Raw genomic sequence first — 25,932 nt, 5'->3', positions numbered from 1 at the left:
CCTGTAATCTTTGGTTTTTTTCAGTGAACTTCTATGTTTTTACTGAAAAAAATGTTTTCAGTAAATTATACATACATACATATATATCATCCATTGGCAATGAAGCTATATTTAGACAGAAATGTCCCGTCACAAATGGAAACCCAAAGATTTTAGTGGCTTTTTGTGTCAAGGTAATGTGTATCACTGAGTTTTGTGGAGCACTGGTGTGTACAACTTGCAACATCAATGAAGAATACATTTATTAAACAGTCATAAACTCAATCAGCATGCCATTCGTTTAACAGCTTACATTAGAGCTGGTGGTGGGATGGTAGAAAGTGGTAATTATTTTCGGACACCCCCTTCATAACAATAGGACATAGTGGCTTGTAAATGATCACTTACCTTTCTCCTTGGCATCTGTAACAAATTAATGTTTTGTTTGTAACCCACATCCCCATTAACAAATGGTTGAAAGTCCATTAACTTTCTCACTTTCACATCTGCTTCCCCGTGAGCTTTGAAACTGACTTTGCTCGTCTATGACTATGCTAACCAAGGAGTAGTTAGAGGCACCCTTCACCAAGGCCCATGTGCAAGTAATGAGCTGCTTTTCAGCATCCATTGTGAACTCTGACCAAAGCCTTATCCAGTAGCGCCTCACCTGAGTGCTCCCATATTGCCATAGTAACGCTCATCATGGTTTGCTGCACACCTGCTTGAGGCTTTGCCACCTTCCTCTTCCTCTCTTCCGATGCAGACTTTGCACAGACTCCCCTCGGAACCTGGCATGCACCCTTTCCAGAAGTAACTCTGGTATGCTTAGGTGGGGGAAAGAAGAGACAATGTTTAATTGGAGGGCTTTACAACTATATCCCACAGCCCTGGCATGGACAGTCAATCACTGCAAAGATCTTAAGATCACGGATCACCTTAAGAAGCACATAGCAGAGTTTTTCTGAACGTCTTGAAGGCCTAGCTGGACTACTTTATAAAAGTTGTAGTAGTTCTTGCATTCAAAACTGCAGTGGACCATGAACCAGGCTTCTACATTTTGATTTTGAGGAAAAGCTTGGTGTAAATTATCCTGCCTCGTAAAATCAGAATCTTGTGAATGTTCGAAAGTCATCAGATATTGTTTGTAGGTGGCTGGAGGAGATGACCTAGCTTGGAATGCGAACAGGAATGTGAGTTGTTGCAAAGGTGGGAACAGTATAGCGTGTGGCGGATAGCTTGTTTGTTCATTGAAGGTGTGTGTATTACTCACCTGTTTTGCTCTATGTTTTTCACAATTTCTTTTTAGTTTTGACATTCTTTCCGCTAAAAGCAATTTGAGATTGTGCTGTATTGTTCACAAAGATGACAGGCACATATGGATGTAATCAAATGAAGAGTCTTGCTCATTTGTATTTAATAACATAGGATCATTAAATGAAATTTGATTTTCTTTGCTGTCAGTATTTTACATCCTGGTCTTTAAGTTCATGTCTATTTAACTACAAAAAAAGGAGGTAGGTACTTCTAGTAGAATATAAACATACTTCATCGTGGGATAATGGATCTGACCTGCAGTGCTACTGTCAGTGTAGATGAAACGTTCTGATAACCATACTGCTAATACACTCTTATTTGTTTTTTTTTTGCAAAACAAGAGCTTGTAACTGTTTCCCCACCTTTCACAAGATGATATAACACTGAAACCACGTAGCGCGTTGGAGAAACAGTGTCAAATGGCATGATTTTATTTTTTGAACGATCAGTTCTAAGAATTCTTCTACCAACTCGTAATTTGTTTCTATTTTTTTCCAATAGATTATAAAAACAATGAAATCTAATGATTTAAAGTACCACTACAGAGTTTTACAACTTCCAATAAATTGACTTTATCTTTTTTAATCGACATTGGTCCTAATTAAGAAATACTCGCTGACCTAACTGCATATGCAAACAATGTTTACTTGGGGTTGTCTGTATCTGTTTATATAAGTTTCCAGTAAACAGTCCACATAATATTTTATGGAAAAGGTACTTTCTTATAGTGCTACTTCTGCATTGCAGGAATCTGGATTAATTTTGTAAAGACCTGATTTCCATTTAAACCGAACAAACTAATATTCCAGCAAGAATCCTAACTCTGTACCTTAAATATAACTATGGAATATGGAGGAAACTGAAGAAAGTAAATGTTGCTCCTGTAAGAAGCCAGCAGCTTCCATCTATAAGCATGCCTTGTACAGGCAGCTGCTCCACAACATCAGTTCTTTTTGATGGGGAAAATGGATCCCTGCTGTAAAACTTTCCTCACATTTTAGGAATATGGCCAGGGAGTTGTAGAGTTGTTTACGGCTCTAATAAAGGAGGGCTCTAATATTTACACAATACAGAATGCTGCTTCTGACTCTTTTAATACTTGCATTACAGCTACTCTAGATACTTCGATTCCACTAAAGCGCAGTAAATCTTGCAGACAAGATCCATCCACGCCATGGTATAGAGCCAATCACACTGAAGCTAATAGACATTGTAAAATGACGGATCATAGGTGGTCTGCCTCCTGCTCTGCTCAAGGTAAATATAATTATACTAGAGAACTATATGAGTACAAACAATGTCTTGGTACACCTGTACAGAATATTATGTCAATCATATTCAAACTGCTCATAGTCCTACAATGATAGGTTGTAATTCTACAATCCGTCTCATTTAGATGGGCCAAGCTGATACATTCCAACTCTCTTAAAAGTAGAGATTTGAGCCCTTGAAAATGAAAATGCTTAGTGGCATCATTTTGTGGGCTACAGAGCTGGGCACTTCCACCAATCCTGCCTTATGTCTGATCATCTTTCTTTTTCCAGATAGCTACAGGAAGTCCGTTTTCTAGGCTTTTATTTTATTATGTTTGGACTACTGTACATCTCTAAACATGTGCCAACTTATTTATTTATCTGCTAGACTGCAACACATTAAACAAATGCTAGCTCGCCTAATTCTTAGCCTTAGCAGATCAACTAGTATTTCATCTTACATTGACTCATTAAACCAGCTGCCTACTTCTAAAAGACACCTATTTAAGGCTCTGTGCTTTTGTCACAGTGCCCTACATGACTCTCAACCTAGTTATATGAAAGATGATTATTCCCACAATGTGTCTGCTAAACATCTTCACTCTCAGGCTGCAAATGTGGTATTGGTTCCTCGCTTTTCACAGGCAGTGTTGGAAAGTCATGCTTTTTCAGTGATAACATCTAAGGCTGGAACTCACTTCCCTTCCCCTTGTATGCCGATATTGACATAATTAGGTTCACAAATTGCTTACAACAATTACGTTTCACAAACTTTGATCTAGAAAACATTCTCTCTGAATAGTGGCTCCTTTGGTCTTCTAAAACAAAGCTCACCCTTTCTGGTTAATCATTAACTTTTTAAAGTCGGTATCTCAGTTCTATTGGGGCTGTAATTCACAAAATATTGTGGAGAATTTTGTATATCTTCGGTTCTGTCAAGATAGAATCTATGGACATGCCTAACATCTTAAGTGTGTAAGGATCTCTTTCTTTGGAGAGGGTGGGTTATTATGAATGCTGGTGTAGAAATAGACTGATTCACATGAAAATCTGAAACCACTTTAGGTAGAAATAAAAGTTGTGTTCTCTTGGTTACCCTATTATAATAGAAAATAATATATGGTTCCTATGAGCTCGAATTTCTTTAACCCTACCTGCAGAAGTGACCCCACTAGGAAGATCACATTCCAATACACATGCTGCAGTGTGACTTTGTGAATAGGCTTAACATGGGAAGACAATAATTTGGCCAAGACCACATTGCGTTTCAAAGGAATAGATGGCCTCCTCCTAAGAGTATAAATCTTAAAGCCATCCTAAGAAATATTTATTCACCAGAATAGTGCAGAAAGGAATCTGAGACTGACTATTCCTGTAGGTTCTTATACCTACAAGGTACACCTTAATCAAAATTGAAGAATTAAGGACCTCCTTTTGCTAGATACAATAGGTAAAGCAATACCAAATCTTCTTGGCAAATAATATGATTGCAGCTAATACCATAAGCAAAACCTCTTCCTCCCTCAAAATGCTCATACATACTTCATCAAGATTCTGATGTCCATAGCATGTGTGTTCAAGAACCATGCTGCCAAACTCAATGATCTTAAATTGGTATGGCAGATTGTTCTCTGTATTCTGAAAAGGTGTTTCAGTTTGCACAGCAATGTTCAGTTTAGTTTCTCCAATATATGCAGAAGCATGTTAGGGACAAAGGTTACAGTACGGATACTCTGTCATAGTTCCACACCTCATGATTCATGTTGAATAAGAGCCTACTACAGGATTGACAATTGGGGATGACGAGCAAGAGTGGTACTAACAGAAAGAACCGGAAGGAGGGAATTTATGGGAAAAGCTGAGCGAAAAGTCAAGACAATGTTGCACATCAGAGAGTTACCGGAAGGTAGAAATGTTGATCAATCACAAAATGTATGTATTAGGACTCCTAAAGGAGTAAGAAGACTGCAGAACCTAAGTATGTGCGTAACATCCAGGTGGACACTGGGACAATACCAATAAATATAAACAGTCTCCCTACAGACTCCTGCAGAGTAAGGATGATGACGAGCCACACGACAACAAAGATCTTCTCCCACGAGCACAGTCTTTAACGCAGAGCTGAAAAAACAGGCAGAGGAATGGCTGAAACCTGAGTCCAATTACTCAGGCTGACACAGAGTACACCAGGGGAAAAACAAAAAATGTGAGGGACGCCCAGCAAGTGCGAACTACATGTACGCTGAGCCATACAACAAAGCTAGCTGGTAGGTTTATTCTGTGCTTCTCACTATCTCTATTTATCCTAACCCAGAAGGAGCTATTCAATGGCATGTCTCGTAACCCGGCCTCGCATGGATGAGTGACACCCAATCCACCACTAACTGGTCCTCCGACACAGCATTTGTGCACAGGGTTACTTGCGGTAAGATGGACCTAGCACAAGGAGATATACCATCCCTGTCTTCTATTTCAATGTCATCCTTATCCTCCTTGCTTTGGAATACCGATGTAAAGCATAGTGTGTTACCATGGTTCTTGGAATCTTGGAGCAAAGTTTGGGTGTTTTTTTTGTTTTCTGAGTGAGCTCTATATGGAAAAAAGCATCAAACGAGCTGTCATTGAGAACATCATCCAGAAGCTAGTTGTTGGACTGAACATTTTCTAATCCAGGCAAGTACACAACCTTTATTGTTACATTTCTTTTGCTAACAGGAGCCTTCAAGTTAATGGAATTTCCAGGGACAATGTCGTGGATCAGTGCCTCTTTGAATGCTAATATAGCACAAGGGTATAGTATTGTTTGTTTGAATCCAAACTATCCTCAGAGACGAGTAGCCTTGAGGGCTAAGGTCACTGCTCTGAGCTTCAAGAAACGGGGTTTCTTTCTGTGACCAAAGTCCTTCATTTGTTAACATCCCATTCTGCCAAGGCTGCATCCACAACAATCATTTGTGATGGAAGGCTCTAATGGAATTGAATATTCAGAAACAGGCAGGGTCGGTGACACTGCCATGTGGACTGAAGAAAGGCTGGAGATAGTAGCAACATGTCTTCACAATGTCCTTCTAATTGTTTTACTAATCTCAAGAAACTGCTTTGGTCCCTGGCAGTTACAAAGATGAAAATACAACGCACAATCAGTCCTAAAAAAATAGGAACTTTGGCATGCTTTTAGAGGTTGAGATTGTTTCTGTCAAGTGTATCCAGAGTATCATCCAGGTACTTCAGAATTTGCAGAGGATTGAAAGTAGACTAGCTGACCAAAAGCCCCAGACAGGCTAGAAGCAACAAAGTTCTTTTGAAGCTGAAGTCCTGAGAAGCATTTTCAGGACAGCTGGCTTGCATCAGCCATTCCATACATAGATAAACAATTTCTTCTTCCTCAAGCAGGCAGCTACTGCCATCATGCAGTTTGAAAAAGTAGGGCAAGCTGATGTCTGGCCAAAAGGAAGGACGTTGTACCACTAGTGTTTGCTATCCACCACAAACCTGAGGTACTTTCTCTGCTTCATTGTTATCAGGAAATGGAAATATGTTTCTTGTATGTCTATTAAAAATACATCCATTTGATCGTCATTAGCTTAAAATAGATTTGATTTAAAGCCAGCATTTGCAATGGTAGAAGGGAAGTTAGAAGGTCAGTGCCTGTCTTCCCTGCATAGCCTGATGATCACTGGTCTTCTCTCCCACTAGATGAATACCTCAGATGGGATTGCTGACATTATTAATATTGCTGCCATTGTGGGGTTTGAACCCTTTGTTGCTGATTTTGTTGCTGCTGGGAACACCTCTTTAGATTTAAATTGTCAGCAGTAAAATGTATGTTTGTGCTCCAAACCAACTTTTTCCAGCTTTCATACGGCTCATGTCTTCATCCACATCAGCACCAAAAACAATAGGATTGTAAATAGTAAGTTATTTTGCTGTGCTGTGCTTAATGTATTGACAATTAGGCAATATCATCTCCTCAAAGCCAAACCAAACCGGTCAGCTGAGGATGTTAAATCTGCTCAATGCACAGAAGCACTTTTTCGAAGTCTTGCTTTTTATCTTTAGGAGTATACTACATGGACCACTGCATGGATTTCCACAGCCATCTTTTATAGCATTCCCATAAAGGTGTAGTGATCCATGCCTTAGCGCCTGGCCCGGTGTGACACAGACTCTCGTGCCCCCTGCATCAAGCCTCTTACTTTCTATTTCTGGAGGCCTCGACATCAAAGGAGCAGATTCATATGACCTAATGACAGCCAGGTTGTACGTCTTCCCTCAGGAACTCTGCTCAGGAGTTGTATATGTTTTTCAGAAATCTCTGGTCTGCAGGCTTCATAATATCAATCGTAACAGATTTTTCCTGAAAACCTTGCACTAGTGATAATAGGGGTCTTCTAGGCACCATTAGTTATAGCCTCTCAACCATAACAAAAACGGAGAATTGTGGGATCTTCAGAGAAATATGTGATTATTTGCTCTTCTAGCCAGGACTACTTGAAAAGTAATAAAGTCAAGCTGCTCTTGGAGAGCCCAGTGGAGACGTTGGGGTATAAAATGCTGAATTGGTATAAGGTGTGTCCATATCAGTATGCCTTCTTCGTGGTGCAGGAGGAGGAGTCTGCTTTCCCTTTAGTTTATGTGGTATCCTATCGTCTGGGATCTTCAGCGTCACTGGGGCTGTCAGTGACTTTGGAAGGTTGTCGGCAGGAACAGCCTTTGGGCTGCAAGGAGCCATAGAAACAGAAGGACCAGCCAGATGGACATTGATCTTTGAAGTTGATGCCTTTGGGATGGAATAAGAGATGACATATTTGTGTATCTTGGCACAGTTATGAAAGGAGTAGCAGCAGGCTGTCCTGTAATGTCTAACAGTCGCATTGGCTGTTGCAATGAATCATCAGCAGGTATTACAATCGCAGATATACCTTTCTTTCATGATGCAGACAGTAAGGAGACATATTAATATACAATTATATTTTGGCTTATGAACTATGCCTCTATGTCGAAGTGTGCCTTGCTGTCCACATATGCTTCGACCAAGAAAGGTGTTTTTTTTTCAGCATCATAGAAGTTCTTGATGTCGAGTCCATATTCAACATTCAGCCGGTAGTACCTGGTTTCAATTCTCATATGATTGAGAACAGACAGAAAAGAGGGGCTCAAAAGCACTGATTTAGCACTGATTTTACATTTGCTTTGCCTTTTCTTGGTGGCATCTGACCTTCCATGGAAGGAGCTTCTTCACGGGATGCTTTACGCCACTGCCCCCCAGTTTTATGCCTCAGGAGCACAACCTCCTGAAGTTGAATGATTTTTTCCAGACAGTGCGAATCAAGCAGCCCGACCTGCTTTCTTCTTTCCACACCTCAGAGTACACAAACAGGGAAGCCATTTGTCCTACCTTCTGTAATGACAACAAGCATTTGCAATCCAATAGGTCTCGCATTTGAGAGAGTTAGAGCTATTGTCGTTGTAAATGACAACGTTTTGTACCTATGTGTTTTGGTTTGGTTTCACTCAAGGGTCGCGTGCCCGCAAAGTGATCCGAAAGAAATGGTTTTGGTAAAAGAAGTAAGATCTATTCTCTGGGTAGCTCAATTATAGCTTAATAATTCCTGAATATGTATAAGGCTATATCAAGCCCAAATTGTATCCACTTGTATATAAAAAAATAATAAACTGCACACAAAATAATAAGTGTATGCCAAATGCAGGCACATGACGTGTATCCCTCGGTTTGCACTACTGTCAGTAGCACCTGGGACAGCAGAGCTATACTTAGTTGACATCCATCTTGGCAGTACAGGAGTCAGAAGAGCTACCCCCTAGGCGTCACAGTTCTCATTAATGTCTGAGTCTTCACAGATTTTCATTAGATTACTCTGCTCTCACCAAGGCTTTAGACAGAAGAGCTACCTCTTTGGTTCCACATCCCCCAGTAACGTTTCAGACAGCAGAGCTGTCAACTGGGTTACATCAATCTTATTAACGCGTGAGTCAGTAGATACTGTAAGCCCTTACAGAACTTTCATGAACATTTGGGACAGCAGAGCTTCCTCTTAGATCCCACAGATGTGGGCATAGCCATGGGCTGCACAGCTGTTTCTTAGCATAGACACGTATCTGAGTAGCAAGTATGATAATAGAGCCGCCCCTCAGGTGACACACCTCTGTAAGGCCTGTGACAAGAGAGTTACCCCTGGAGTTACAATGCACTCTGTGACTGCCAAGGCTGAAGAGCTATCCCTCAGTTTCCATCGCCATCACTAACAACTGAGAGAGCAGAGCAATGCTTGATTTACACACATGTAGGTACCACGAGAGTCAGCAGAGCTACTCTAAATGCATCACAGCTCTCATTGATGTCTGCATCAGCACAGCTCTACCTCAGGCTACACTGCTTTCATCAAGGCCTTCGATAAAAGCCCCTTCTCTGGTTGCACACCTCTCAGTAATGCTTAAAACAGCAGAGAAATGTTTGAGACAGGAGGGGTCTATCAGAGGCCCCATATCTGTTGTCAACAGTTGGGACAGCAAAGCTACCCCAAAGGTTAGATGGATTTTATGATTCCAGCAAGAGCTGGGCCTCGCAGGTAAGCATGCGCATGCAGAGTTATGTGTCAAGGTGCACAGCTCTCACGAGGCCGTGAAACAGTAGTACTATACCACTGGTCACTTACGGGCTACACGCCGTTTTTATTATACTAATATACACTAATATGCTATTATTCACTATTAGTGTAATAAAAATGTACAAAAGGGGGATTGCAGCCTCAACCGATATCCAAGCTGCCCCTGTGTCGCTGGCACTGAATTTGCCACCTCTGAGGCCAGGGGTGTCGCGTAGGCAGAGTCAGGGGTCGCAAGGGGCAAGCCAGGGGGTCGCAGCTGGCGACCCCTAAATGACGTCCATGGGCACACACAGAACCCACACAGGACTGCAAACATGAAAGACCCCCGGCGCAACCAACACAATACAACTCCACCCAAAACATACATCATTTATTCAGATTTTAACCCTTTGAGAGCACATCGGCAGAGGAAGTCAACATACAAAACTACTTAGTGATGCCAAAGCTGTTCGAACTCATAAAACCTGTTTGATGTTTTGGCAGAATACAACTTTGCCACAACTCATAAAAACACGTTGGCTTTGTCACAACATGAATATCTCCTCACATAAAACATGTGTTGGCTTTGTCACAACATGACTATCTCCTCACATAACAAACAGAGGTAGCTTGTTCAGTATGATTGGGGAGGTGTTAGTTTCAGATTTCCAGACAATCACGCTGGCATGTAATGTTAAAATACATTATACAGCAAGCAAGGCAGTGCTTAAGGGGCAGTAGAAAGGGAAAGGAATGTGTATTGGTAGGTGAATTAAGTGAGAGAAAGTGCATTAAACAGAAAGAAAGAGAGTGTGTGTATTTTTGTGTGTGTGTGTAAGCACCCAACTAGTTATCACAAAATACATTTATTACGGGGTGTAACACCCCACACACACACCCTGAAGCTATGTCCCTAATAACAAACATGAGGTTTGCTCCTCTAATAACCACAACAAAGTAATTTGGATTATTTCATATCCGTATAACTGTACACTAAAAATAGATTTATTACAAAATTGACCTTTCCTCACCTCATTCACCAGAGTAAACACTTGGGCATTGCACCAACCCGCCTCCTCTAAAGATATAGTGTATGTTTTAATGTGACTTAGAAAAGAAGTCTCACATTTCTATGGCTGTTTTCATTATATTTAGAAGAAAGGCAATGAAGTGAAGAAGAGCTTATTTTTAATACCATACAGCGTCACATACCGCACATTCACCATTTTTTAAGCACTGTGAACAGCAGATGTTACTGGTACCCAAGATAATGGTGCGTTATGTTTTTGAAATGCGCTGTGAGATTACAGTGAAATATACCACAGTACAGCTTAAAAACCCGGGAGAGGGAGACACAGTTGCGTGGAAGGGAAACAACACTCTGTAGCATTAGAAGATACTGTATTCGCGATTCAAACAAGCACTTTTAAAGCCAGTGAGCTGCACCTAGAAATCATGAAAACTGGATCAGAAAATAAATTGCTATAGTTTGAAAGCAAAAAATACATGTCTTGGCAAAGAGGGCAGGGGGAATGAGAGGTGGGTAGAAAATATAGTACCTGAATTGCCGTAGATGCCCACAAATCAAGTGGAATTAATCTGTACTTTTTTGATGCTCCTCAGCTAGAAACGGTAGACACGTATCAGGTGCCCAAACCAATTAGAAGGCAGAAAAGAAGAGCGACACTGGATTCAAGCTGTGGTAAGCAGCAGGCAGGAACAAATGTATATATTGAATACAGCTTGTCTCCAAGACAGCACACGCGCGCTGCCTAAGCTTGACCTAAAACATAATAATGGGCTATTTTGCTCCAGAACAGACTTCACAAGAGCAAGTGTGTCGAATGAAGGAAGTAATAAGTAAAACATAATTCATAATCAAAAGAACAGCCTGAAAAACACCCCAGCACAGTATTTGGGTATGCTTTCACATGAAGCTAGGGGAATAGAACTGGGACTCTGGCACAACTGCTTGGTCCTTAAAGGAGCAGTGTTTTTTTGTAATAATTCCATAGCGTCTTTCTAACCGACTATTACCTTCTGTTTTTTACACCCCTGCATGTTAGATTTGGGCTGCAATGTTTGAATTCGCTGCAGTGGTGCTTTGTTTTTAAATGATGTTTCACCGGAATTATATGTAGAAGTCAAGCACAACAAAGTCAGTACATTTCAGCCTTTGATAGGATACAGATGTATCTGGTCTGCATTTAAGCATATCTTTTCCTTTAATGAATAGGGATTATATCAACGGAAAAAGGATCTATGGATCCTGCCTACTGGTGGAGTTCTTCAAGTGTTTATGAAGATTCTACGATACAGAACATGTGATTCTTGCACAACCCCTCGGTGGTAATGGCTTTCACAGACCACCAATACAGGGCACATTTGAATTATTACCCTAACAATTTAAATTGTTCTAAACATTGCAAAATAAAGAACCATCATCTTCCCTGCATTTAAAAATTATATATGACTTCTTTGCAGGGGTTCTATTAAACAACAAGGAGCACTGCAATTATATTATTCTCCTGAAAAGGCAAATGCCACATTACAGACAAACTTGACATATAATTTGCCACCTGCCACACAATGTACCATGTATTTAGATCAAACGCAACAAGTATTACAAAAACCACAACAAATATACAAACTATATCATCAGAATGAAGTTGACCATTCATGTTCACCTGGGTTCACCTCTTTAGATTTGCCTTTTTGTCACAATTGTGGAGTTAGATTAATAATCTATTTTATGATGACAAAAAGTTAGTGGTAGAGGGCATAATAAAGTTGAAATAGGAGACAAGCAGCAATAGAAATCAACAAACTGCTTTCATTTTTGGAATGGTCAGATAGCAGGCAATCAAATTTCAGTATTAATACCAAGATCGTTTACCTGGTCTAAAAATACTAAAATTAGGTTTGATAAGTAATTAGAAACAAAGACCATATAGACAGGAAAGCAAGTGCCACTTAATTTGCCAACAGTGTGCTATATTATTCATCTACCATTGCCACAGAAATCGTGCCCCAAAATGCATGGGCGATAACCAAAACATGAGTATATCTTTGCACAGGCATCGATCAGCCCTCGTTGCACATTTACACATAATAACGGAATCTGTGATTTGTTTTTAAACAAATTATTGTTAAACGACCTGTACAATCTGCCTAACGTTTCTTTATACATACACCTGGGGGATATTCTTAGCACTTGAACACATATGTGATAGGTTTTATTAGCTTCTTTATAGGATGTGGTACTAATAAACAGTCATATCCCTTAGGCACCCATGGGTATATAAAAGTTTATCATTGTCATTGTCCTACAAAAAGCCCCTTTAACACACACAAACATATATGTGGCAGGGTGCAAGTTATGGTTATTTGAGATGACTATAACTGGTGACTATTTTAACTGACATTTTCATCTAACTATAACGTTCTTTCAACCTTTGCTTTTTCAGTTAATTCTATCTATAGGAACCTGCAAAGATTTACATTGTCTCTTATACAGATAAGTTAGATAAGTTAAGTCCATGCACAACTACAGACATATTGACAACTTTATATATATTTTATGGTTTGTCAGGTCAGTGCTCCTATATATACAGAAGTGAATAGGTGTGAACTGAGAGCTATAATCAGCCTTGGAAGATGTATTATTACCAGCCGCATATTGCAATATCGAGCACAGAACAAGCCTGACTCTCCCCAATATGGCTTGACTGGGTTTTCCCTAAAAAATATATTTGTTTATTATTTCAAAGGGCTTAAATTATTTATTTTGCAGTTCAATTTTTCATATATATGGGCCATTAAAGCCTATATCTTAGAGGAAGTTCTTGCAGAAATTCATGAAAAATTCCAGTACATTTGTGTCTGGAATAATGGCAAGAGCATTATTTCTCTGCTGTGTCGAATTCTTTGCTGCTCCCTCAAGGCTGTTTTTGGGGTTGGGTAGAATGGGGATCCCACAGCCAGCCAAGCGCAGAAAGTGCTCACTGTTTCACAACCTACCAGATGTCTTCCTTGTACCTTCGTGGTCAGTCAACCCTTGAAAACACCTTTTCAGTACCCTTTGCAAAGATGGATTATGCATTAAAACTGTTTTTCATAGACCTGCTTGATATAATTTCATACTCACCAGAGTTGATATCACAATTCATACTGTCACTCTCTTGGTCCCCTACGGTGTATCTGGAGAGTAGCAGCCACCCGGCCGGGCTGTACAGGTGCCCGTGGCATGACCGCCGACCCCCAAGATTGTGGATGTTGATATGTTTGGCGCTCTTTTTTGCCACAGCCACTGCATATACAGGCGGTAGGTCTGTGTGGAGAGAATAACCATCACAAAACGTGACATGTGGCTTCATCTCCCTAACCAAGTTAATTCCTTAGTCTTTCCATATAAACTTGACTAAAAAGATAATCTTTAACTATTAGCCACATTTGTTTTGTTTAAACATCCAGAGGACATTTTTTAATTCTCAATTTTTCATTTTTTTCTGGAAAAAAGAAGTTACTTACCTTTGGTGATGCTCTTTTTGGGAGATACTCTAACTGCATAATCCTCACTTTTTGAATTGCCCGCAGGCACCAGAATGAGTCTGGGAAATTTCAAAGCGACTGCTCTTCTGTGCTAAAAGGGTGCATCATGACCTCTGTGGTAACCTTGTGCCATCCCACGGAGTGACAATGTGGAGATGTATAAAAGCACCAACGTGCAGGCTGATGTTCCTGAAATTCTCCTGCGCCATCGGACGTGGATCTTGAAACCTAGCCTGGAATTCCACTACACAGAACGGGGAGGAGAGTGGGCTGTGCATAATCTGCAGGAAGGAATGGTTTCTTACCTGTAATCCCAGCTCTCTCTTAGGGGACTCCCCATTGAACTCATAAGCACTGAATAGTCCTGCCCACATACAGGAATCCCAGAGCACTTTTTCACAATATATCTTCTTAAGTATAGATGTTCATCTTTCTTTGGTAAGGTCTGCAGAGTCACTTAAAAGACAAAAAAAACATTATGCAGCCTATAGGAATAGGCTACCATGGCCCAATTCTTCATCTTGTATTTAAAAAAAAGAGTCAGGAGAGTCATACTTGTGTTTAATTTAACCATGATGCTTTTGTAACACATTTTAAATCTCATTCACAAACCCTTTTGTTTAGAGTATATAGATGAAGGAAAGAAGGACAGTGTAGCCCCATGGGCTGTGATGTGAGTTGAAAATAGAGAATTTGCCTTTAAGAACCTAGGGACCACCAGTATCCCATCACGTTAGCAGGTGACACTTGCTTCAGTTCTTTTTGAGGTGATACATGACTGATATATAGGTCCCATGGTTACCTCTGCCAACTCCATCGCCCTAGGGTTGCTTATGCCTTTAATGGAAATTCCCTTAAGAGGGAACAGGGTTTACAGGTAAGAAACTATTCATTCTCTCTTAGGGGATCTCCATTGATAATGATAAGCACTGAACATTTACATGGGAGATGTACTGGTCGGCCAAACACACCATCTGCACATTCATAGAATGGTAACTCTTCCGGTTTCTGTACACCTGTTCACTCCTGCGGGGGGACCAAGGCCACATGTGTCCCATCAATGGCACCTATGATGTTAGGGATTTGTCCCAGGGCATAGAAGTCACATTTCACTGTAGGCAAATCCTCCACCTGAGGGAAAACAATGTAGCTCCGCATGTGTTTCAGCAGGGCAGACAACACGTTGGAGAACATAGGTTGGGACATCCCTGATGCAATGGCCACTGTTGTTTGAAAACACCCACTTGCTAGGATATAGAGTACTGACAGGACCTGCACTAGAGGGGGGATTCCTGTGGGATGGTGGATAGCTGACATCAGGTCTGGCTCCAACTGGGCACACAGTTCCAAGATTGTGGTACGATCAAGTCTGTATGTGACAATTACATGTCGCTCCTCCATTGTCGACAGGTCCACCAGCGGTCTGTACACAGGAGGATGCCGCCATCTTCTCACCTGACCCAGTGGACATGCTCTATGGAGGAGAACAGCGCGCAGAGAGTCAACCTACACTCAGGTACGTAAACACAACTTTATAGCAAAATGTTTGAAAATCGATATATGGCTGTATTAGTGTTTAAGCAAGGCCTAGATATGTGTGACACAGTCAAAATTAATGCCATGTGGCCCTCTGAAATGGCGGCTGCCTGATCTGTAATGTGGGACAAGGAGATTTGAGGTCACTGCGCTGGCGTTGAACACCGTCGTGGTAGGCGGTCGAAGACCGCGACGCAATCCTGCATTGGTTAACATTGAACCCTATGGGTCCCAGGAGCCAATGACGATGTACGCCGGCGGTGACAGTACGCACCGCTGCGGACATCACTGCCATTTTCTCTCTGTTCAATCACTTGATACCTGATCTTCGACAGGAGAGGACCTACACTACAAGTGCTGCTGTGACCTCAGTCTGGAAGAGACAATGGCTCATGTGTCTGGGGAAAGGGCCCCTGCCTTCAGCACGGAGGAGTTGGAGAAACTAGTGGATGGGGTCCTCCCCCAGTACACGCTACTCTACAGTCCTCCAGACAAACAGGTAAGTACACTGTGAGCATGCCGAATGGACAATGCCTGTGTGGAGTGGTGTTGATGAAAGATAGGGGGGGAGAATGAGGCGTGCATCATACAATGGTGAGTGCATGTGCGTCATGGCAAGGGTAGGGATGCGGGCCAATGACTGTGACGGTGCGGATGGTTATATTTTCTCCTTTTCCCCTGTACTATTCCTGTAGGTCAGCGCCCACGAGAAGAAGGACATTTGGTGTGCCATCGCCAAGGAAGTCCGGACCCTGGGGGTCCACCATAGACGGAGCACCCACTGCCATAAAAGATGGGAGGACATTCGCCGCTGGAGCAAGAAGACGGCGGAGGCCCAGCTGGGGATGGCCTCCCAACGTGGGAGGGGTGCCCGTCGCACCATGACCCCCCTGATGTTCCGGATCCTGGCGGTGGCCTATCCGGAGTTGGATGGGCGCTTGAGGGCATCACAGCAGCCACAAGGGGGTGAGTACACTCTCATTCTGCTGATTCAGCGTGCATTTTAGGTGTCTGGGTGGGTGAGGTGGGCTGTGGGTTCCCCTAGGCCAGGGCGAGTTTAGTAGGCAAGGTCCCTTCTTAAGGCAGGCCCTGTGGCACCCCACCCCACCTGTGTTCAGAGCCCAACTACACCTAGTCAGGCTCCTGTGACTTCCATGTGTGCAGCAATCGGGCATAGGCCTTGTAACCCATATCACAGTGATTAATTAGGGAACTCTAAGTGCACGGAGTAGTGCAGGGGGCTTCTGTGTCTGTAATGTCCGCCAACGGTAGCGGTATTGCATGCACTCAACATGTCTTTCTTCTGTCTTCCCCCCCCTTTTTGTGGTCTCCCTGTTCTTGTGTGCATTAGCATCATCAGGCGGAGGAGCAGTGCCACCGGAACTGGAGGGAGCTGCATCCCACATGGCCCTGGAGGGTGACACAATGGAGTCAGAAGCCACCTGTGGGACGGAGGGCGAGGAGAGCTCCACGGCGGGGACAGGAGTGAGACCAGCAACACAGACTCTTCCTCTGATGGGAGCTCCCTTGCGGTGGCAGGCCCCTCTGTGCCCACTGCATCTACAGGTACAGCCGACACCCCCTACCAGCACCGCCCTCCCAGCAGCCCCTCAGCGTGTGCCCTGTGGGCGCTCACCCAGGAGGGTGGGAATCTCCTTCGCCCCAGGCACCTCAGGCCCTGCCCCAGTCAGCCCTGCTGCCCTCAGTGAGGAGGCCATTGACCTCCTCAGGTCCCTCACTGTTGGGCAGTCTACCATTTTGAATGCCATCCAGGGTGTAGAGAGGCAGCTGCAACAGACCAATGCATACCTGGAGGGCATTCATTCTGGTCAGGCAGCCCAACAGCTCGCTTTTCAGACTCTGGCCTCAGCACTGATGGCAGCCATTGTCCCTGTCTCTAGCCTCCCCCCCTCCAACTTCCTCCACCCAGATCCAAACCCCTGTACCTCAGCCTATCCCAAGTACACAATCAGACCAGCATGCACACACGTCAACACAAAAGGAAAGCTCAGGCAAACATAAGCACCACACATCCCACAGGCACTCACGCAAGCATCATGCACATGCAGACATACCAACATCCACTGCCTCCACTGTGTCCTCCTCCTCCTCGTCTCCCTCCTCCCTCCCAGTCTCGTCTCCACTCACACCTGCATGCACTACATCTTCAGCCACTACCTCCATCACCAGCACACCCACCACCACACCCCGCTCACGTGCAGTCACCACCCCCACTACCATTCACACATCCCCTCTGTCCTCTCCCAGTGTGTCTGTGAGCCCACCTCCCAAGGTACACAAACGCAGCCACACACCCACCCAACAGCCATCCACCTCACGACAGCCTCCAGCCCATGCACCTGCACCCAAAGTCAGCAAACGTACACCTCCTACAACCACTACCTCTTCCTCCACTCCCAAACCCCCTCCATCAACCCGTCCCAGTGTGTCCAAAAAACTTTTCCTGTCCAACCTTGACCTCTTCCCCTCACCTCCCCCACCCCTTCAGTCTCCTAGGGCCCGCCTTTCCAGGTCCCAACCCAGAACCTCAGCCACAACATCTGCGGGAACAGTGGTGCCAGTAGTAACCGGCTTCTGGAGTGCGCCAAACAGCAGGGCAGCCAGTGTGCCAAGGAGCCAGACCACGGACAGTCCCCCACCTCAAAAGCACAAAATGTTGGCCAGTGCCTGGTGGGAGAGAGGCAAAACATCTACCACCAAAGCCTCTCCCAGGGGTACAGTTGGGAGTGGGAAGACAGCTGCGCCACCATCCAAGGTGGGGAAGGGGCACAGAAAAACAGGCAAGTCGACTAAAACCTGCACGGCGGACAAGACCGCCACCAGCACAGCTGCCAAGGACACCGCCGCCACCAGCAACATTGAACAGGACACCGCCGCCACCAGCACCGCTGCCAAGGAAACTGCCACCACCAGCACAGCTGAACAGGACACCGCCACCCCCAGCACCGCTGCCAAGGACACCGCAGCCAAAGACACCGCCGCCACAAGCACCGCTGCCAAGGACACCGCCGCCACAAGCACCGCTGAACAGGACACCGCCGCCACCAGCACCGCTGAACAGGACACCGCCGCCACCAGCACCGCTGCCAAGGACACCGCCGCCACCAGCACCGCTGAAAAGGACCACGCCACCACCAGCACCGCTGAACAGGACACTGCCGCCACCAGCACCACAGGCCAATGAGCGCCAAAGCCTCCGAGGCCGCCACGAGCAGGATGAAGCAGTCTGGGCACAAAGCCCCCTCCAGAACCAGTGGAGTATCACATCCACTACCTCAGTCCTTGGCAGGATGAAGCACTCTGGGCACAAAGCCCCCTCCAGAACCAGTGGAGTAAGGCATCCACTACCTCCGTCCTTGGCAGGATGAAGCACTCTGGGCACAAAGCCCTCACCAGAACCAGTGGAGAAAGGCATCCACTACCTCAGTTCTTGGCAGGATGAAGCACTCTGGGCACAAAGCCCCCTCCAGAACCAGTGGAGAAAGGCATCCACTACCTCAGTCCTTGGCAGGATAAAGCACTCTGGGCACACAGCTCCCTCCAGAACCAGTAGAGTATTGCATCCACTATCTCAGTCCTTGGCAGGATGAAGCACTCTGGGCACAAAGCCCCCTCCAGAACCATTGCAGAAAAGCATCCACTACCTCTGTCCTTGGCAGGATGAAGCACTCTGGGTACAAAGCCCCCTCCAGAACCAGTGGAGTATCACATCCACTACCTCGGTCCTTGGCAGGATGAAGCACTCTGGGCACAAAGCCCCCTCCAGAACCAGTGGAGTATCACATCCACTACCTCAGTCCTTGGTAGGATGAAGCACTCTGGGCACAAAGCCCCCTCCAGAACCAGTGGAGTAAGGCATCCACTACCTCAGTCCTTGGCAGGATGAAGCACTCTGGGCACAAAGCCCCCTCCAGAACCAGTGGAGTATCACATACCCTACCTCAGTCCTTGGCAGGATGAAGCACTCTGGGCACAAAGCCCCCTCCAGAACCAGTGGAGTATCACATCCACTACCTCAGTCCTTGGTAGGATGAAGCACTCTGGGCACAAAGCCCCCTCCAGAACCAGTGGAGTAAGGCATCCACTACCTCAGTCCTTGGCAGGATGAAGCACTCTGGGCACAAAGCCCCCTCCAGAACCAGTGGAGAATGGCATCCACTACCTCAGTCCTTGGCAGGATGAAGCACTCTGGGCACAAAGCCCCCTCCAGAACCAGTGGAGAAAGGCATCCACTACCTCAGTCCTTGGCAGGATGAAGTACTCTGGGCACAAAGCCCCCTCCAAAACCAGTGGAGTATCACATCCACTACCTCTGTCCTTGGCAGAATGAGGCACTCTGGGCACAAAGCCCCCTCCAGAACCAGTGAAGAAAGGCATCCACTACCTCAGTCCTTGGCAGGATGAAGCACGCTGGGCACAAGGCCCCCTCCAGAACCAGTGGAGTATCACATCCACTACCTCAGTCCTTGGCAGGATGAAGCACTCTGGGCACAAAGCCCCCTCCAGAACCAGTGGAGTATCACATCCACTACCTCAGTCCTTGGCAGGATAAAGCACTCTGGGCACAAAGCCCCCTCCAGAACCAGTGGAGTATCACATCCACTACCTCTGTCCTTGGCAGTATGAAGCACTCTGGGCACAAGGCCCCCTCCAGAACCAGTGAAGTAAGGCATCCACTTCAGAGACTGTGGCTTGGCACTCCCCAGGATGAAGCAGTGGGCAACCCACCCACTACAAAGACTTGTGAGACTGTGGCTTTGCACTCCCCAGGATAAAGCAGTGGGCAACCCACCCACTGTAAAGATTTGTGAGACTGTGGCTTTGCACTCCCCAGGATGCAGCAGTGGGCAACCCACCCACTGGAAAGACGTGTGAGACTGTGGCTTTGCACTCCCCAGGATACAGCAGTGGGCATGGAGCCCCCTCGTGGATCTGGCGTTGTGCACTCATCCGGCTGAGGTGCCCCCTTTCCCTTCCCCCTGAGGTGCCTGTTGTATTTCTATCTGATGCCCCAGCAGTGTTCTCTCGGTTTTGATCGGGTATTGAGTGTGGGCCTCGCTCATGCATTTTGGGCCCAGTGGTCCACGGACTATGATGGTGGAATACCTTTGACTTGTATTCTTGGTGTATATATTTGTTTATAGTGTAAATATATATATATATATATATATATTATTTTTTTTGATTACTGATTTTAATAGATTACAAACGTTCAACTCATTTCCTTTTGTCCTTGCATTCTTCCAGGGGGTTTTGGGGGTTGTAAATGTAATGTATCTACATGTACTTGTGTGTGTGTTGTAGTGGGTGAGGGTGGGGGTGGGAGTGTTGCGTGTTGCGTGTGTGTGTGTCACTCTTTTTTCCCTCCCCCTTCCCCTGTGTCGTAGGTGCAGTACTCACGGTGGTCTTTGCCGCTGTCTTTGTTGTTCCTGGTAGAGGAGCAGGAAGATAAAGGCTGGGAGTATCTGGAGCTCGGGTTCCATGGCGTCCTGGTTCCTCGTCGGTTGTGTAGAGGTGAGCGTTTTCCCTTCCAAGTCCTATTTCCGCCGTGTTTTTGTTCGCGTTGAATCCGCCCCGGAAAAGGTGGTGGATTGGTGCCTTGTAATACAGTGGGCGGAACCTTGTCTTCTGCCTGTCTGTTGGCGGTTACCGCCGCTGTGTTTGTTTGTACCGCCGTGGCGGTCGTTGTGTTAAAGTGGCTGTCTATGTTGGCGGTTTCCTCCACGGTCGTGATTCAATTTTTTTTACCGCCGGCCTGTTGGCAGTTTTACCGCCGCTTTAACACCGACCACCAGGGTTGTAATGACCCCCATAATCTCCTACCATTCACCTTCTGGTTCCTCTCTATGATTCCATTGGCTAGCAGAGACTGAACTTCCTGTGACAGATTGGAGGCATGATCTGCCAAAGTCTGAATAGAAGCAGGTGGAACATGAGTGGATGGGTGTGAAGCATAATCATGATGAACAATCTGCAGCATCTACAGAACTGAAGTTATAGCACATCAGCTGGCAGGAACACATTAATTCTGCCACCTTCCGATTGAATATCAGCATGAGAGGGGAAATTAAATTGACTTGATTGCAGCTGCAATGGAGGAGGAAGAAAACTGGTGGCCATGGTCTTGTCCACAACCTCTGCTGCAGTGTGCCCTCTTGAGCTGTGAAAGAGTTGTGCCAGAGGCTAAATTAGGTGATTAGGCCTGCCTCTGGAAATAGGCAAGACCCCTAGAGTAGCCTCTCAATTACTGGTATTGCTGCTGAAGTTCATGGGCCAGAGAGATCAAACTTAAGGAGTGCGCCATAGCAGGGCTGTCAGCTTTTTCACCAAAATTCCTAAAACCATCAAAAGGCACATTCATATGAGATGCCTGCACATCATGATAAAATCCAGTGGGGTGCATCCAGGCATGATGCCTGATCAAAATAGTGGTGTTCATTCTGGACCCACAAAGTCTGTCATGTCCAGGCCAGCCTTCAAATCATATTTAGCTTTGTCCTGTCCGTCTTGAGATCTCACTGGCCATATCCGACAGGGCATGCATGTAGCTTCTTTGAAGGCTGAAAGGGCTCAGTGACCTCAGTGCCAAGCAGGCAGTGGGAAAGACTCTTTTGCTAAATGCACTTCAACACTTTGTGCAGAGGTGCAGTAGGACCATGTTAGGATTTACCATGCTGGTGGAAGCCTGAACCATAAACCTCTATGGAGTCGGATGGTGCATCAGTGAGGTTGGGTGCCCTGGAGCAGGCCTATGACACCTGGCCACAAAACAATTTACATGGGAAGATTAACATGATTTACGCCATGATGCCATCAACATTTATTAAAATGTAGCAAAGTGGGCACTGGCTGCAAAAACATTTTTGGTAGATTTGCCTTCATCTTTATGGTAGGCAACTGGAGATCCAAAGCATCTGCTGCTCTGTGGCCTACTATTGTGAATAGAGGCACTCTCCTCAGTGGGGGGCTGTGGCAGGGAGACCAATTCAGTTTCACAGGAGAAAAAGACATTCTTTAGGTCTAAGTAGAGCCTAGCAACTGTGTAATGAGAGGTCATCAATTGTCCACCTCCATCCACGTCACCACCCTCACCAATTAAAGCATCTTAAGGTTCATAAATGGCATCAGAAGCGAATCTGAACCAGCTTACGATGGTAATGGTGTCAGAGAAGAGGCTCAGGTTCATCCAATGATGGGAACTCCACATTGGTAATCTCATAGTGAGACATAGGCATACTGCAAGGCAACATCAGTTTCCGGATTGGAGATAGGCTTTAGGTTCAAATTCGGAGTACACACCACTAATGCTGTAGCAGTTGGAATCAGCAAGGCCTCCAACACAGGAGTAGAGGTATTGACTAACCGTAAAGGACTAGAGATGAAGGCCCATCAGGGTCAGATGGCACAGAGGCAGGACCCACCAGAGAAAGTCTGAAGGAGGGCCCTGCAGTTCCATCAGACTCAAAGAGGATTCAGAGGGTGCCAACATCATCCTAAAAAGCTGAAGCATGGCCTACCTGAAGGAAATTTGGGGCATGCCAGGACCAGCGTCAGTATGGTTTTGGAGTCAGACAATGGAGGCGGAGTCGGAGCCTTTGAGTGCCAACTGTGTGATTTATTTACAGAGTGGGAATGACAGTAGAGTGATGAGTCCCTGTTCAACATCTTGTGTTTGTAGCAAAACTTGACTCTCAATTTTGTCTTCAACTTTACTGTGGATAGCAATTTGATGTGGGACTGGAATATACAACAGGCGCGGTCCTGCTGCCTGGGGCGTGACGTGCCCATTTTCTTGTGTTCAGCAATGTACAGCTTTGTCTCCTGCTTCTTCATGACCTTTGTGTGCACCAGGGAGCATTCATGGCCTTTGGGTTCATCAGGGAGCATTCATCATAATACTGGAGTCATTCCTAGACTGTAGACACCAAAGACAGACATTGTGTGGGTCCGTGACAAACATCTACCTCCTACAGTTGTGGTACAGTTTGAAGACTACAGTCTTTTGTGAAAACATTTTTCCTAACAAACTGTCTGGAAAAAAGGTTTATTTCTGGACAATCTAGAAACCATTGAAAAAGTCAGTAGTAGAGCTCTAGATCTTCATCAAAGGATGTGAAAAGAAAGGAACTGATATCAGCCCACAGGGGTGGGGCCTTTGTACACCTCTGTATTGTCACTTCCAGGGATTGTGCGAGGTCATTGTAAAATCAGTTGTTCCACCTATCAGCATATGGGAGCAGTTGCTTTGAAAGGTTCCACATCCAATCTAGCACCTGGGAGTAATTCAAAAGGCGAGGGACCTGTAGTTAGAGTATCCATCAGAGCTTTGAATTGCAGATCAATGTGTGTGAATCTTCATGACTTGCAGTGGAAATTCTTGAGTTATGTCATGGTAATTGCATAGTTCACGTGTGGACCATGTTCTGGTTCGTGTGATAAAATTAGCAGTGCAAATGTAGAGTAATTTTTGGATTTGTCAGAGGAAATGTCATTGCTAGTGTAAAAATGATTTTTTGCCCTCTATGCAGGGAATTTACTGGTCTGTTTGGAGTGTATTCCAATTAGCATTGGACCTTTTATGGTGTGTCATGCAAGCCGAAAGGTATTTGGGAAACCCTTTCTTTTAAGGATGGATGCCTTGCTCTTCTCTGTGCTGATAATTCTAGCCATCATCTGTGAGATGCTGGTGCACAGACCATTATGGAGGAGGTGCCTGCTAAACTGCCAGCCCCCTAGTTCAGTTGCACAAGCATATGCTGTTCATGGGAAATTCAGGGTCTAGCAAACTTTCTTTGGTGATATATTTGCTAAAGGATCCCTGGCATCTGTTTTTCTAACCATACTTACAGTCTAAATTACGTTCTTCATACAGATCATTATATTTGGGTCCTGATGAAAGCCAGTAGCACCTCAGAGTGGGGCTAATTAGGGTCTGAAACGTGATGACCATCCACAATGGTCATACTATTGCCTTTTCTTTGAAGTATACCACAGGGGGACACAAATAAAAATTGTTTAGTCAACCACTAGATATTCTTAACAGTACCCTGACATTCTACCCTCCACTACTACCCTCCACTGCTACATTTTGACTCTCAGGAGTTCTACCTAACATAGGCCTGTAGCCCCTGAACATCAAAAGAGCTCCTTGAAGGTAGTAGCTCACACCAACATCTGAGGTTATTTGCATGAGTAGCCCTGTGAAGAAGCATGCCTTCTAATTGGTGGGTGATCCTTAAAAGAAGGGAGATTCCCAAAAAGAATTCGATGCTATGTGTGAGTTGTCGGTATCCTGGCTTGTGAGAGAGCAAAGAATGACAAGCTTGGTTTAAATTACATAGCTTAAGTGGAGGCAAATTTATGCCTTAAAGTTGAGTGCCTTCATACCTCCAGTAGTGGAATTTAATATTGATCGACCTTATGCTTACATAATCTTTTAAGGTCAATTTCACATTGATGTGAAGGATGCATTATGACTTACTGTTCTTGGGAGCAAATGTTATGATTCACATGAGCTTATGCTTGCTAGAGTGTGGGCAATGTCATCATTTTACAGGCGGGGTCATCTCATGGCGCTGCGGGCATGGTTCCACACTGGAGAAGGCAGGTTTGTGTAAGAATGTTTCTGGCTGAGAAGGTGCATTTCATTGATCTATTTCTACTATGCCAGGGGATAAATGCCCTCTAAAAATTCAACAATTTGTAAACAAAATGTGTTCTTTTACCCAAAGTCTTTATATTTAGTTCTTGGACTCGAACACAGCAACTGCTTTCCAAAGACCTGGGTAGAATTTGTGTAAACCCACCGCTCATGTTGAGCTGATTTAGTTTAAGGAATCCCCACATCACTCTTCAGTGACTTCAATCACTCTTCATACCTTTTTCTGTTACGCGAAGCAACTCGCCACCCTCAGCAGCACTTTCATGCATTGAGTTGCACTTAGTACCTGCAGAACAGGAGACACAAAAGACATCTACAACATGAAGCATGCATCCATGTGTGTGGACTTTTGAAGTCTGAGAGCCCCATACATGCATGAGCTTTAGTACATATTTCACAATAACGCACTTCAGGAGGGGCAGAGCAAACTGTAAATATGATTTAATAACAACAGAATAATATTTGGCACTTTATAAGGCTCATGCTAGAATCTGAACTGATCATTGGCAGTAGGATCCCACTCAGTTGCACTAATTTTTTTAAAAGGCTGGGTTTCGGGAAGGATCTAGTTATGTTGCTGGGCGTTTCCCAGAACTCAAGATTCTGCATTAGGAATCAGCTTTATATTTGCTTTGTGTTTTTCCAGGAGGTGTTCTGATGTACTCCTTTGTTAGTTGGCTTTTTCTTGCTCTTACGCTCTTGATCTACCACATTATTATGGATGGAAAATCTGGTTCCACAGTTACTGAACATCACAAATTAAAACAATTCTGTGGTTCGGTTCACCTTTTCTTTATTTCACTGAAAACTAAGGCCCTCATTATGAACTCGGCAGGAAAACCCACGAGTTCGGCGCTGGTGGTCAACAAAAGACCGCCAGCGCGTAGAAGACCCGCTGGCCACATTATGATCATTCAGCTGGGCCGGCGGCCGGGAACAGTGTTTACGCCAGCCGGCCCAACTGAATGCAGGGCCTGTACATTGACTGGAGCCGGCGGCAATGTAGCAG

At 44.8% G+C, this 25,932-nt stretch overlaps 1 protein-coding gene across 1 annotated transcript in view; it reads right to left on the bottom strand.

Moving 5' to 3' along the window:
- LOC138266363 (serotransferrin-2-like) overlaps positions 1–25,932 on the bottom strand; it is a 103,652-nt gene that overhangs the window by 20,713 nt on the left and 57,007 nt on the right. Inside the window, exons 11-13 of the mRNA XM_069215088.1 lie at positions 25,141–25,209; positions 13,302–13,484; positions 647–803 (exon numbers count right to left, since the gene is read on the bottom strand). Coding sequence (XP_069071189.1) covers positions 647–803; positions 13,302–13,484; positions 25,141–25,209 — 409 coding nt within the window. The remainder of the gene's footprint in view (positions 1–646; positions 804–13,301; positions 13,485–25,140; positions 25,210–25,932) is intronic.

The sequence above is a fragment of the Pleurodeles waltl genome, chromosome 11 (genome assembly GCF_031143425.1).
Source record: "Pleurodeles waltl isolate 20211129_DDA chromosome 11, aPleWal1.hap1.20221129, whole genome shotgun sequence".
Classification (NCBI taxonomy): Eukaryota; Metazoa; Chordata; class Amphibia; order Caudata; family Salamandridae; genus Pleurodeles; species Pleurodeles waltl.
The sequence above is the reverse complement of the archived record's forward strand: the minus strand, read 5'-3'. Positions and strand labels throughout refer to the sequence as shown.